The sequence below is a fragment of the Oncorhynchus tshawytscha genome, linkage group LG23 (assembly GCF_018296145.1).
Source record: "Oncorhynchus tshawytscha isolate Ot180627B linkage group LG23, Otsh_v2.0, whole genome shotgun sequence".
NCBI lineage: Eukaryota > Metazoa > Chordata > Actinopteri > Salmoniformes > Salmonidae > Oncorhynchus > Oncorhynchus tshawytscha.
In genome coordinates, this window is record NC_056451.1 from 23,152,993 (window position 1) to 23,167,551 (window position 14,559).

Sequence of the window (14,559 nt, forward strand, 5' to 3'; positions counted from 1 at the left end):
CCATCAGAGATGATTGCTACACAGTCTGCTTTGTCTATGATTTGCTTGACCTTCACCTGAACTCTAGTTGGAGGGGTGTATGCTGGGCGAAGTACATTCAGAAATCTCTTCCAATACACATTGCCTGTGAGCATCAGAGGTGAATCAGTTGTATACACAGCTTGAGCAAGACATTCAACAGCATTTCTCTGACTACGTTCCTCCATTGAGTAAAAAAAAAACTTCTGATTCCAGAAGGACCATGAGCTGTTGCTATTGATAAGGTGTCTGATTTATCATTTTCACCTCTACTAGAAGTAGAGGGACTTTTGTCAGAGGTTGCTTGTTGTGAGCGCTGAGGGAACTTTATGCACTTGGACAGATGATTCTGCATCTTTGATGCATTATTCACATATGATTTGTCACAGTATTTGCAAATGTACACAGCTTTTCCTTCTACATTAGCTGCAGTGAAATGTCTCCACACATCAGATAGTGCCCGTGGTATTTTCCTGTAAAGATGAGAAAAAAATGAATAAAAAAAATACAATTCCATGTACAGATAAATAGTGAAGCAGTTAGATTAAACAAGCCACACATTTTAACAAGTTAGAAATTATATGAACACACTTTTCTGTTGGCTACTATTTACTAGTTATTAACAAAAAAATCATGTATATCATATAAAATATATTCACCCCACCTAGTATTGTAATCAAAACTTACCAGAAAGCATGTAGTCCTTGGCTCAGACAGTGTAGTAGTGTGGGCTCAATAGCATCTCATTAGTGTGCAATATCTTGAGGATCAGCTGTACATGTGATGGGAGAGTGCACTACACATGTGATGGAAGAATACACTGTGCATGCAGAGGGTTGTCATTCCATTGAATTGGGGATAGATTAACCAAAATATGCCACAAGACCTAGAATTGCCTTATGTGTTTCCCACAAAAAAAAGGTTCAGTTACAAACTAACTTTTTTGATGAATTTAAGCAAAATTCCCCAAATTCCTGGGCTTAACTTCACATGTAAAATTTCTGGAAAGTTTCCGACCCTTTGCAACCCTAATAATGATGTTTACATATCTTGCACTACTCATCCCAGATGTACAGTTGAAGTCGGAAGTTTACATACACCCTAGCAAAATATGTTTAAACTCTGTTTTTCACAATTACTGACAATTAATCCTAGTAAACAGTTCCTGTCTTAGGTCAGTTAGGATCACTACTTTATATTAAGGATGTTAAATGTCAGAATAATAGTAGAGAGAATGATTTATTCCAGCTTTTTATTTCTTCCATCACATTCAAAGGGGGTCAGAAGTTTACATACACTCAATTAGTATTTGGTAGCATTGCCTTTAAATTGTGTTTAACTTGGGTCAAACATTTCAGGTAGCCTTCCACACGCTTCCCACAATAAGTTGGGTGAATGTTGGCCCATTCCCCCTGAAAGAGCTGGTGTAACGGAGTCAGTCAGGTTTGTAGGCCTCCTTGCTCGCACACACTTTTTCAGTTCTGCCCACAAATTTTTTATGGGATTGAGGTCAGGGCTTTGTTGTCCTTAAGCCATTTTGCCACTTTGGAAGTATGCTTGGGGTCATTGTCTATTTGGAAGACCCATTTGCGACCAAGCTTTAACTTCCTGACTGATGTCTTGAAATGTTGCTTCAATATATCCACATAAATTTCCTCCCTCATGACGCCATCTATTTTGTGAAGTGCACCAGTCCCTCCTGCAGCAAAGCACTACCACAACATGATGCTGCCACCCCCGTGCTTCACGGTTGGGATGGTGTTCTTCGGCTTGCAAGCCTCCCTCCTTTTCCTCCAAACATAACGATGGTCATTATGCCCAAACAGTTCTATTTTTGTTTCATCAGACCAGAGGACAATTCTCCAAAAAGTATGATCTTCGTCCCCATGTGCAGTTGCAAACCGTAGTGTTTTTTTTTAATGGCGGTTTTTGGAGCAGTGGCTTCTTCCTTACTGAGCGGCCTTTCAGGTTATGGCGATATGGGACCTGTTTTACTGTGGATATAGATATATTTGTACCTGTTTCCTCCAGCATCTTCACAAGGTCCTTTGCTGTTTTTCGGCGATTGATTTGCACTTTGCTCACCAAAGTACGTTCATCTCTAGGAGACAGAACGAGTCTCCTTCCTAAGCGGTATGACGGCAGCGTGATCCCATGTTGTTTATACTTGCATACTATTGTTTGTACAGATGAACGTGGTACCTTCAGGTGTTTGGAAATTGCTCCTAAGGATAAACCAGACACGTGGAGGCCTACAATTTCTTTCTGAGGTCTTGGCTGATTTATTTAGATTTTTCCATGATGTCAAGCAAAGAGGCACTCAGTTTGAAGGTAGGCCTTGAAATAGTTCCACAGCTACACCTCAAATGATGTCAATTAGCCTATCAGAAGCTTCTAAAGCCATGACATAATTTTCTGGAATTTTCCAATCTGTTTAAAGACACAGTCAACTTAGTGTATGTGAACTTCTGACCCACTGGAATTGTGATACAGTGAATTTATAAGTGAAATAATCTGTAAACAATTGTTGGAAAAATTACTTGTCATGCACAAAGTAGATGTCCTAACCTACTTGACAAAACTATAGTTTGTTAACAAGAAAATTGTGGAGTGGTTGAAAAACGAGTTTATGACTCCAACCTAAGTCTACACCGGTTGGTCATGGCCCATCCATGTATTTTTTTTAACATTCTTATTCCATCCCTTTAGTTAGATTTGTATTAGGTAGTTGTGGAATTGTTAGATTACTTGTTAGATATTACTACACTGTTCGAACTAGAAGCACAAGTATTTTGCTCCACTCGCAATATCTGCTAACCATGTGTATGTGAACAATAAAATGTTATTTTATTTATATAAGGTCCCACAGTTGACAGCGCAAAAACCAAGCCCTGATGTGGAAGGAATTGTCCGTAGTTCCGACAGGATTGTGTCAAGGCACAGATATGGGGAAGGGTACCAAAAAATGTCTGCAGCGACCCTAAGCACACAGCCAAGACAACCCAGGAGTGGTTTCGCGACAAGTCTTTGAATGTCCTTGAGTGGCCCGGCCGGAACCCGGACTGGAACCCCGACCTAACATATCTGGAGACCTAAAAATAGCTGTGCAACGATGCGCCCCAAACAAACGGACACAGCTTGAAACCACTTGAGAGGATCTGCAGAGAAGAATGGGAGAAATTCCCCAAATACAGGTGTGCCAAGCTTGTAGCGTCATACCCAAGAAGACTCAAGGCTGTAATCGCTGCCAAAGATGCTTCAACAAAGTATTGAGTAAAGGGTCTGAATACATATGTATATGTGATTACATTTTTTTCTCTCTTTGCAAACATTTCTAAAAACCTTTTTTACTTTGTCGTTATGGGGTAGTGTTTGAACTGAGGAAAAACTATCAGACATTTTACAAGTCTGTAAAGTAAATGTGGAAAAAGTGAATGAGTCCGAATACTTTCCTGAATGCACTATATATACACACACAAACACACAAAGAATTCTACATGCTTGTCAACCATGTATAAATGTTTGGTAATGTAATAAAAATCACAACCAGTGCAGAGTTCGAGTAGCGCAGTGGTCTAAGGCACTGTATCTCAGTGCTAAGAGATGCGTCACTACAGACTATGGTTCGATCCCAGGCTGTATCAAACCAGCCGTGAGCAGGAGTCCCATAGGGCGGCGCACAATTGGCCAGCATTGTCCGGGTTAGGGGAGAGTTTGGCCGTCAATGTAAAATAAGAATTTGTTCTTTACTGACTTGTCTAGTTAAAAGGTTAAATAATCAAAAGATCACAACAAAAAAGCAATACAGGCTTCTGGACTGAAACAAATGTGGTCTCCAAGTAATTAACTTTAATTAAATGGCATGTTTATAACAATAGTATCAGAGTTACCTTTACATAAATTATCCTCTTGTTCCAAATCAAGGAATACACTACAAACACAAAGCAAAGAAAACTGACGATCTTTCAGAATTTATTATCGCCTACTGATCATCAGGACAATCAGTCATAAAACCATCTGAGCAAATAAAAAAACGGAATAAACTGGTGTTTATAACCTTAGACATACGGTCCATTGTTTGGGTGGTTCTGGTACCGGTTCCGACCCTGTGTGATGTAGGATGTGAAATCTAACACCACTTGAAGCTGGGATGTCCCTTCTACCATTTCAATCACTCTTCCAACTGTCCAACTCCTGGCTGAACCCTATATCAGAGCTACTGACAAAGCACATGCCAAGCAATCCTTACATCATAGCGCAGCAGGAGAGTGGTTTCATTACAGTAGCACATTCAGAGATCGATTTATAGCCAATAATCTAAAACAATTAATACATTTTAAACAAAAAAGATTAACATGGAGAGTTCCTAACGAGTTCATGAAGGCAATCTAGAGTGCTGTGAAACTTCCACAGCGATGGGGGCAAACACTTTGATCAAGAGAAACCTGTAGAAAATATGCACGTTCTCTAACACTAAATATACAAATATGATACAGTTATGAGGTGACCTCGTCATTTTATAATTTATTTATGCTATATTTAGAAAGCACAAGTCATTTCAAGCATTATTCATACAATTTTGTTGAAAAGGAAATCCATAACATATTTGTACTGTGTACTTGTGCTTGTGTCCTCAAAATTGACCTCAGCAATTTAACTTCAATTTTTTGACCAGAAGTGAGAGCACCTTTCTGAGTATGCAACATTACTATAGTTATCATTTATGGCCCTCGTGATAATTACTTTTGGGGATTATGTAGCTGACATTGAACTGGTTAAACGCAAACATCCATAAAACAAAAGAGCAATAATATTAACAAAAGAGCAATAATATTAACAAAAGAGCAATAATATTAACAAAAGAGCTCCAAAAGTATTGGGACAGTAAATTATGTTTTGTTCTTTTGGCTCTGTACCTCCAGACTTTGTATTTGAAATGATACAATGATTATTAGGTTAAAGTGTAGACCGTCAGCTTTAATTAGTATTTTTACCCATAAGAACAGTTTAGAAATGACACTTCTTGAACATAATCCCCTAAAATGGGGGGGGGGACTTAAAGAATTGGTACAAATTCCTTGTGTGGTAAAAGTAGTCAAAAGTATAGTACTTGGTCCCATTGTCCTAGCACATATTGATTACAACAAGGTTGTTACTCTACAAACTTGTTTGATGCTACAATGATTACGGATAGTCCTGAATAATGAGTGAGAAAGCTAGAGTACAGACGCACAAGTATCATACCCCCAAGACATGCTAACATCTTACCATTACAATAACAGGGGAGGTTAGCATTTTGAGGGGGTATGATATTTATGCCTCTAACTTTCACTCATTAATCACAATTCATTCAGTTTTATCCGTAATCATGGTAGCCACTAATATAGAAGACATACACTATTCTAATTTATAATAAAAGTGACAATACATTATTTACCATGAATTTCTATTGAGCACAAAATACCCTGACACACAACCAAAACAAACAGCAAACACATCCAGTCAAGCTTAATGTAAGCATTGCATGCTGGGAATATGGGACCAAATAATTTAACCATTCCCTTAAAAATGGGGGGGAACATGTACAAAAAAATCCTGTTCTTTCTAAGCGGTTCACCCGATATGGATGAAAATACCCTCAAATTAAAGCGGAGTCTGCACTTTAACCTCAGTCGTTGTATAATTTCAAATCCAAAGTGCTGCAGGAGAAACAAAACGTGTCACTGTCCCAATACATGGAGCTCACTGTGACCCAACTGGAGGATTGTTAAAACATTGCAGCGTTATCATAAACATGGGGCAAAATTTAGTTAGAATTTGATGTCACACATCGATCACTGACAAGAGATCAGACTCCCCTCCATTTAATTCATAAGAGTAACAGAGTTTCATAAAAGGTGCTATGTTAATATACATCATTATCATTTAGGTTTATGACGTCTAAGCAGGTGTTTGGAGAGGTTGGACTTGCGAGCAAAGCTGAGAAAGCAGTGGGGGCAGGAATAACGTTTCCCCTTGTGGATCTTCATGTGGCCGTTCACATGACTCTGTTCATAAAAGCTTTTCCCACACTCTTGGCAGGAGTATGGCTTTACGTCACGGTGAGTGTGGGTCCTCATGTGCAGGGTCAGAGAAGCAGAGCAGATAAAGCGTTTGTGGCATTCCGAACATTCAAAAGGCCTCTCCCCGGTGTGGAGGCGCTTGTGTTTGGTTAGATCTCCAGACTGAGTGAAGCTTTTACTGCACTCGGTACAGGTGTATGGTTTCTCACCTGTGTGAGTGCGCTGGTGGTTCTTCAGGTGGTCGAGTCGGGCAAACTGCTTGTCACACACTGTGCAGTGGTAAGGCCTCTCACCGGTGTGTGAGCGCAGGTGTATGTTCAGCACCCCAATCCTTATGAATTTCTGCCCACAAACCCCACAATGGTAGTTTTTCTGGTTGCTGTGGATCTTCAGATGCGTCTTCAGATAACCTTTGTCAGCAAAGTCTTTACCACAGACAGTACATTTGAAAGGTCTCTCCCCAGAGTGTGTGCGCAGGTGAAGCTTCAGACTCTCCCTGTATGCAAACTTCCTGTCACATTGGGAGCAGGAGTACTTCCTCTCACCAGAGTGAACAGTCATGTGCTTCCTGAGGAGCGACTTCTGCTTGAAAGCCTTCCCACAGTCCTGACATTTGAATGGCTTGACCCCATTGTGTATTAACAAGTGATAACGGTAAGCACTGGTATCTGAGAAGCGCTTGCCACACTCCTTGCAGACATAAGGCTTTTCTCCAGTGTGGATGCGCATGTGAGTGTTCAGGCTCGTAGGAGTAGTGAGGATCTTGCCACAATCTAAGCATTGGAAGCCGACTTCCTTAATGACCATCTGTTTAGCGTCCTTAGGTTTATTGCCCTCTGGTTCGTGACACCGGTGAGGCCCCAGGCCCCAGCAATTCTCAAAGCTCTTCTCACAGTCTGCGCAACTGATGTGTCCATTGGTGAGAACAACAGCCATTTTGTGCAAACTCTTGCAGTGCTTCAGCAGGCTGCCCAGGTACTTGAATCTGCGGGAGCACTGTGGGCAGGTGTGGAATTTCTCCTGTACCCTGTGGGGACGGCCAGTTCTCCGGGGAGGGGCAGGTTTCTGGGGACGGGCAGAGGGGTGGGCCTGGCGGGTGTGGATGTCTAGCTGTCGTGGTGTATGGAACATGCAGCTACAGTGGGCACAGCTGTGTGTGGGGCCGTACACTATTTTACTCTTTGAGACTTGGCTTCTCAACGTGGCTAGGTACTGCTTCTGGTGTTTGGTCTTGATGTGGTTCTCCAGGAAGTAACAGTCAGTAAAGGAGATGGTGCAGTGTGGACAAGGAAAGAACTGAGGAGAACCTGAGAGTGAGGGATAGAGGGAGAAGAGATGGGTACGATAAGAGGGGAGAAAAATAGCAAATGTAATTTCTCATTCAATAGTCCTTGCCAATATTAATATGAATGTTCCAGTAACCATCACCCATTTAAACTGCACTGTTGGGAGTAGACTGGAGTATGTTAAACAGTATGTCCTGCCTCCATGGTTGTCTTCATCCCTCCTGACATCCGTCACCTCCTTCACCAAACACACTTTAATGTCTCTCAGAAGTGTCTTAACCACCACCTTATGGATTAGAAAGATACAGAAACTACAAGTATGCATTAACAATCTTGCCATAATACTAGGCACATTAGAAAACACTAATCCTACTTACCTCAGCCAACCTGGTTAGCACTACCACAGGATCCTTGTGGAGTGGACTAGAATCTGAATGATGAGTTGAACTGGTGCTCTTTGAGAGTGCTTGGGTACAATCTGATTCATCTCTGCCGGTGGAGTCATCACCTGACTGTGGGTCATGTTCTGTTTGTGTTATACCCAGGTTTCCATGGCGTTTAGTACCCATGGTTTTTTTGTGCAGTGGCGTAGTTTTTGAACGTTGTTTGATCTTCATCTTGTTGACTAAAGTGCCTCTAATATCCTCCTTACTGACATTCTGAGGGAAAAGAGAAGCAGTTTCAGGCTGATGCTCATGAACAAAGATGAGCTAGACTAGGTCAGGAAACGCAAGGGAAACTCTTTTCATGGCACTTCGACATTTGTGTGACTTTTTCATAGCAGGTTAGGAGAACTTAGACAGCAGGCTAGGATAATTAAGGTAGCAGGTTAGGAGACTGTGGTTAAGGTTAGGAAAAAGCTCTCCTTACCTGCTATGAAAATCACTGTTTCGAAGTGCCATGAAAAGAGTATCCAGGACCAAAACAGCCTATACACACACAGAAACACTGCAGACTTAGGCCGCTAGGCAATGATGATTACACACAATGGCACAGGCATTTATTTTATTAAATCACTAGATAATAGGCCATTAGAGACAGGATTCTATTTGAGCAAGGCATCTACACTGAACAAAAATATAAAGGCAAAAAAGTGTTGGTCCTATGTTTCATGAGCTAAAATAAAAGATTGAATTTTCCATGTGTACAAAATGCTAATTTCCCAAAAAGAAATTGCACAAATGTTTGATTACATTTAGCAGACACTCTTATCCAGAGCGACTTAGTCATGAGTGCATACATTCCAGTTTTTTTCTCTGTACTGGTCCCCTGTGGGAATTGAGCCCACAACCCTGGTGTTGAAAGCAACCTGCTCAACCAACTGAGACACATGGGACCATACACATTATCATTACACAGGTGCACCTTGTGCTGGGGACAATAAAAGGCCACTAAAAGGTGCAGTTTTGTCATACAACAATGCCACAGTTGTCTCAAGTTGAGGGAGTGTGATATTGGTTTTAACTGTACCGGGCAGATGGCAAACAGCGTGTACGGTGTGTGGGTGAGCGGTTTGCCGATGTCAACGTGCCCCATGGTGGCGGTGGGGTTATGGCATGGGCAGACATAAGCTACAGACAATCACAACTTCATTTTATCTTTGGCAATTTGAATGCAGAGAGATACCATGACAAAATCCTGGGGCACGTTGTAGTGCCATTCATGCACCACATTCACCTCATGTTTCTGCACGGCCCCATGACATAAGGATCTGTACACAATTCCTAGAAGCTGAAAATGTCCCAGTTCATCCATATCCTGAATACTCAGACATGTCACCCAAATGAGCCTGTTTGGGATGATCTGGATCGTTGTATATGACAGAGTGTTCCAGTTCCTGCCAATATCCAGAAACTTCACACAGCCATTGAAGACGAGTGGGACAACATTCCACAGGCCACAATCAACAGCCTGATCAACTATACGAAGGTGGTGTGTCGCACTACATGAGGCAAATGGTGGTAACACCAAATAGACTGTTTCTGATACGCCTTTTTTTGTATGTATCTGACCAGACAAATATCTGTATTCTCAGTCAAGCAAAATTAATCGATTAGAACCCAATTAATTTATTTCAATTGACCGATTTCCTTATAACTCAGTGAAATCTTCGAAATGTTCAGTGTATTTTCTTAATGCACACAGCTTTGCATAGTTAATTGTTTAATTCCAGCGTTCACTTCCAGCATTTGAATCAATTCTTAATTTCTTGAACTAACGTCTAATCACTAATCACACTAAGGTTTATTTTGCCATAGAATGCCGATTAAAATGTTCTGTAGTTATCACGACCGTTTTTACTGGCGATAAAAACGCCAGTAAGTCATCACTGAATAATTTAAACTCAACAAAACATTAAAGTGTTTAACCGGAATTGTTTACCTAGTGTAAACAACTCATTGAGACCTGGCGTTTATTTGAAACAGGCGTATATTTGCTGACATGTTGCTCAGTTATTAAAGAGAGACAGGCAGCTATTTCAAACGGCGTTTAATTGAAGTTACGGTTAAAGCTGTCTAGAATCTAGCTAGAAGATGGAATTTTTTTGTTGAAAACGGAGTGAATTAGCTACAAAAACACATCACGTGGCGTGGTTTTGGTGAAACTTGGATAAACCAAATTACGCAGCTTCCTACTTAGCTTATTTAGCTACAATTGACAATGGTCACCCACCTAACGTTCGACTTCGTTATAAAGACATCAACGATGTGAGTAAACATTTGTTTTCTACACAAAACATTCACGGGCAAAATAACTTCACTTACCTTCTTCGATTCAAACCAAACACAGTGACCGGAAGAACTCTGTTTGCACTTCCTTGGCGTGGGTGTAGATTGACCAATCAGGTAATCATGTAGAAAGATTGCCTGCTGATTGATGAGGATTTTAAAAGAGACACTCGCAGAAAAGTGTGGGTACCTACTGACCTGAAAACAATGAGCCAATATAATCTAAATCTGACCCTTAACCTAATTGTAACCAATTCTGAAATTAAATAGTTTATCGGTTTGCACTGCTGGCCAGCAGTGTCCATTATAGGGTGCGTTCGTATTGCACTCTGGAGGGCGTATCTAAATTCAGAATATCTGTTTATTTTTTTGTTCAATTTAACCCTTTTTACTTGCCCTAGCAGAGCTGGTTATGCGGTTTTCATGTTATCCAGAGCGTTGGTGACTATAACTGTGCTGCTGGCAACAACTGAATTAAGCTTTTTTTTTTGCCGTTGTTTGCTGACACCGGCCCTATTCAACCGGTGTTGAGCGTCCGTAAATTCATCAGTTATAGAGCGAATTTTCGAACGCCTTTATAAAAAAAAGAAAAAAAGAAGCCTATAGTCAGTCGTCCCCACTGATGATGTAACAGGATAAAATGGTCTTCAACCAAAGAATTTGACGCTAATTGTTTGTAATTTATGTATGCTTGTGTTCCCTCATGTGCTTTATGTATTGATTTGTTGTTAATAAAAAAGACAATTTTAAAATAAAAAATAAAACAAATAATTTGACGCTATTTCAATGACATGTGTTGAAATGACATGAATTTCATAAAATTAGTTCACCTCAACCGATGTCTCTCTTATTCTATGCACAAGAAACATGCACAAGAAAACCAGAGGTGTGTCATCTTTCCTGGACTTTTAATATTGTCACCTACTACTCTACTACTTCTGTACATAACTGTTCCCTAATTTAAAAAAAAGAGTAAATAAAAAATGTAAAAAATAAAAAGGGTTAAAAAAACACGTAAACTAACAAACAAATACAAGAACAATGTAACCAGTCTAATAATGTTTGTGCCCAGACTCGAAGGTAGCTGAAGATAGTGCTTCAATTTTCCTTAATTAGGAGCAATGCTACTAAACACGAAAGCTGTTATTTTTGTTATATATTTGATTAAATACATGTAAATGAGAAATCTGAATTACCAATCATTTTGTAGTCTAATGGTTGTTTTGTGTAGTGTGTCCAGTAGCACCATTCAGATTGTTCCAAAATAATGGGGTGATTCATCTTGTAGTGAGTCATATGAGAAACTGAAGAAAATGTTCTTCTTAAGAGTGCAAAAAACATCTAACAAAAATGTAACACACCCTGCTTGAAAATAAAACACCTTTTTCATTCATGTTATCTTTCACCAGGAAGATGGAGCTTTGCAGATATTTTGTCCCTTTCCTTTGTCTCCATTATAATCTGACATAATTTCCATACAATGTTTTGTTCCACATAATGTAATTGCTTTCTTGTTCCATTTGTCACAAGACAAATCACAAAAAATAATTACGTTTTAATCAAAGCTCTCACTGGCTGATAAAATCATCCAATCGAGAGAGCCAAAATAAAAAAAAGGCATATAAGTTAACATACAGTTCATATCAAGTAACTGAAATAAAAAAAACTAAACAATACATAGTGTGTTATGTTATCCACTCGTAAAATGGCTACAGGGACAGAAGTCTGATAACCTAGTTAAATCCTTCATTTGTAACAAAATCTATTTAAAACAGACATGAAATGTGTCAAAAGTTTTGCTTTGCTAAATATGTTCTCCATAAGCCTCACAATAGGAAACGATACAAAACAGGATTGTTAAGTGTAGTTCACAAATGCAGAAGAACTGGAGACAGACGAGCAGAGAAACAAATACAACAGCAACCGATAAAGAACCATGTAACAGGTCCTGTGAATGAACATGTACAAATATAGACTTCGGGTTTTGAGTGAATAAACAGACACGTAGCTTAAAAGCCTGCCATATATGAACTTATAATTAATTTCACTCATCATCACTGCCATGATATAAAAAAACATCTGACAAACAAGCATCACTTTCTTTATTCCTATTCTGTCAAAACGATGTTGCACATCCTGGCGGACTAAGCCTTCCATCTCTTGTTTTTAATGGTAATGTTTGATTGTCACTTTCTGGGGTATAAAGCACATGTTCGCCCCCCCTCTCTACATAGCCATGGTGGTGAGGTGCTGATGCCCTAGCAGGACTTTGCGCCCCTCCCGCCCCGGGGTGGACCCCTCAAATGCCGTGACCACAGTACTCCTGGAGGTTTTGCCGTAGTGTGACCAGGGCGGACCCCAGGCAGGCGCGATTAGGGGCCAGGATGCCCCCCAGCAGCTGGATGAGGACGGTGGCCACCCCGGCTATGCCGTCGTCTGTGGGCTCCAGGGTGATGGGCCCCACCTAGAAGGTGGAGTAGGAGAAGCCCATGAGCTGGGACAAGAAGGGGTCGGAGCGGCAGAAGTGCTGGTAGCCGCTGTGGGAGGATGGGTGATGGTGGGGGTGCGAGGCCATGGTGTTGGTGGGACATAGTGGTGGGTGTTGAGGTAATGCAGGGGCAGGTGTTGCCCACTGTTGCCCCCTCCACCCAGGGTAAGGTGGTGGTGGTGGTGGACGGTGGGGCCGGAGCCTGGCTCGTGTTTGTAGGAGATGGCTCCAGCACGCCCCCTCTAACCAACTACAATGCCCCCCAGCCTGCCTTGCCAACGACAATGCCCCTCTGTGGAGGGCAGGTAGATGAGCTGGGGCTCCTCTGGCTCCAAATAGACAATGAGCTTGGCGAAGGGCCTGGATGCCATCTTGGTCATTTCCTGGATATGACGCCTCTGCTCTCGGCGGAAGTCCATGAACGGCTTGATCTTCCAGAGGAGGACGCAGACGGAGAGGAAGAAGCAGGAGAAGAAAACAGAGAAGACAACGAACAGGTCGATGTGAGCCTGGTCCAGGCGGAGGAAGAGCAGGCCCTGGGACTCGCCCCGTCTCTCCTCGGTGCCTACACCACGCAGGGCGATGTAGAAGCGGCTGGACTTCAGGGAGTGGACCTCATGGGGGAAGGTGATGACCACGCGGTCACGGACACCTCGAAAAATCAGCACCGCCTGGGGCTTCCACACCGTGATATAGGAGATGAGCCCCTCCGCCTTGGCCTGCCGTATCTCCCTGTCTGCCCCCTGGGGCTTGGCGTGGAGCTGCAGGGGGTGTTGGGGAGCATGGCCCCACCCAGGCTGGATGAGGAGTTGGCATACACCTTCATAGGTGACGGAGGTGTCTCCTTATCCCCTCCGCTCGCCCCACCTCGGGCCACCGACTCGTCCTCGATCTTGATGGCGTGGATGCCTGTGTGGAGGTCCACTTCTACGATGAAGGTGTCACACGTACACCTCCCCCTCCCCGAAGGTCATGTCGATGGTGAACTTTGGCTGGGCATCGAAGAAGACAGTGCGACCCTTGGGCAGATTGCGGTTGGTGGGGGTCGACGCAAAACACTCATTGTCCACGTTGAACTGCCGGTAGCACTGGTGCTCGTTTACTGGTGTGCCATTGAAGGAGTCTTTGCACTTGGCGCACTGCGTGGAGGATTCCAGAGAGGGAGAAGAAACAAGAAATACAAGTGCAAGAGAAATGCAGTTAAATGACATCCAAGATTGTATACTGATTCCTACACAGTGAGTGTCTAGCTTGCACATAAATCTCTTTAATTACTTGTTACTTTATTTTTTATTCTTATCCGTATTTTTTAAAACTGCATTGTTGGTTTGGAGCTCGTAAGTAAGCATTTCACTATAAGGTGAACACAGTGAGAAGTGTAAGCCCCTCTATTTGGGGTTGGCAAGGGGATATGCCACACCTTTCGGGAGCTCTGCAGGGGGAACAGCGCAGTGTGTCTGTCCCGGGACGAACACAAGGGGGCGCTAGACCACCCCAAGACCACCCTTTGGACCCAAACAGCGTAATTAACTCACTGTCTGTTTTAGTTCATTTTTTGTTCTTTCCATCTTGCTTTGAGTTTATTATTAATCACACCTGTTGTATTCGGAGCATGTGATTAATAATAAACTCATAGCAAGATGGAAAGAACATATAAATGAACTAAAACAGACAGTGAGTCACTTTCCAAACAGAGTAGCAGCAGCTTGCATGTGAGTGGGTGTGTAGAGTCAGTATAAATGTATGTGCATATAATGTGTGAGTGAGCAGATGATGGAGTGAGTGTTTGTGTGTGTGTGTTGGAGTGACAGTGTGTGAGTGTGTAGGGCCCTGTGAGTGTGCAAATCTATATAATATATAGAGAGTGCAAATATTGAAATGAAAGGTCAATAAATATACAAGACAAAATCAGTCTGTGTAGTTATTTTGTTAGCTAATTATCAGTCTTATTGTTTGGGGATAGAAGCTGTTGAAGA

At 41.9% G+C, this 14,559-nt stretch overlaps 2 protein-coding genes across 6 annotated transcripts; both read right to left on the reverse strand.

Annotated features, from left to right (window-relative positions):
- Nucleotides 1–3,847: 3,847 nt before the first annotated feature.
- On the reverse strand, nt 3,848–10,629 carry LOC112222731 (zinc finger protein 501). 5 transcript variants are annotated; one of them, XM_042304928.1, is made up of 4 exons: nt 10,132–10,629; nt 7,744–8,025; nt 7,565–7,652; nt 3,848–7,387 (listed from the first exon to the last, which is right to left on the reverse strand). In XM_042304928.1, the coding sequence occupies exons 2-4, from the start codon at nt 7,981–7,983 to the stop codon at nt 5,940–5,942; spliced, it is 1,776 nt and encodes a 591-aa protein (XP_042160862.1). In that variant the 5' UTR covers nt 7,984–8,025; nt 10,132–10,629; the 3' UTR covers nt 3,848–5,939. The 5 variants fall into 5 exon arrangements, with proteins under 5 accessions (XP_042160862.1, XP_042160864.1, XP_024241226.2 ...); XM_042304930.1 differs by lacking the exon at nt 10,132–10,629 and adding an exon at nt 10,040–10,061; XM_024385458.2 differs by lacking the exon at nt 10,132–10,629 and adding an exon at nt 8,237–8,285.
- A 470-nt stretch (nt 10,630–11,099) lies between these two features.
- LOC112222510 (multiple epidermal growth factor-like domains protein 8) lies at nt 11,100–13,428 on the reverse strand (the record flags this gene model as incomplete). The annotated part of the gene is made up of 1 exon (XM_024385278.2): nt 11,100–13,428. A coding segment is annotated over one exon (603 nt), but the record flags the coding sequence as incomplete, so codon positions are not given.
- Between the last annotated feature and the right edge of the window lie 1,131 nt (nt 13,429–14,559).

Excerpts from the sequence above, each read along its gene's own strand:
- LOC112222731 (XM_042304928.1), bottom strand. The coding sequence starts at position 7,983 with ATGAAGATCAAACAACGTTCAAAAACTACGCCACTGCACAAAAAAACC. Across the intron at positions 7,653-7,743 it reads TGCTAACCAGGTTGGCTGAG|GTGGTGGTTAAGACACTTCT; the intron begins GTAAGTAGGATT and ends CTAATCCATAAG. Across the intron at positions 7,388-7,564 it reads GGATGAAGACAACCATGGAG|GTTCTCCTCAGTTCTTTCCT; the intron begins GCAGGACATACT and ends CCTCACTCTCAG.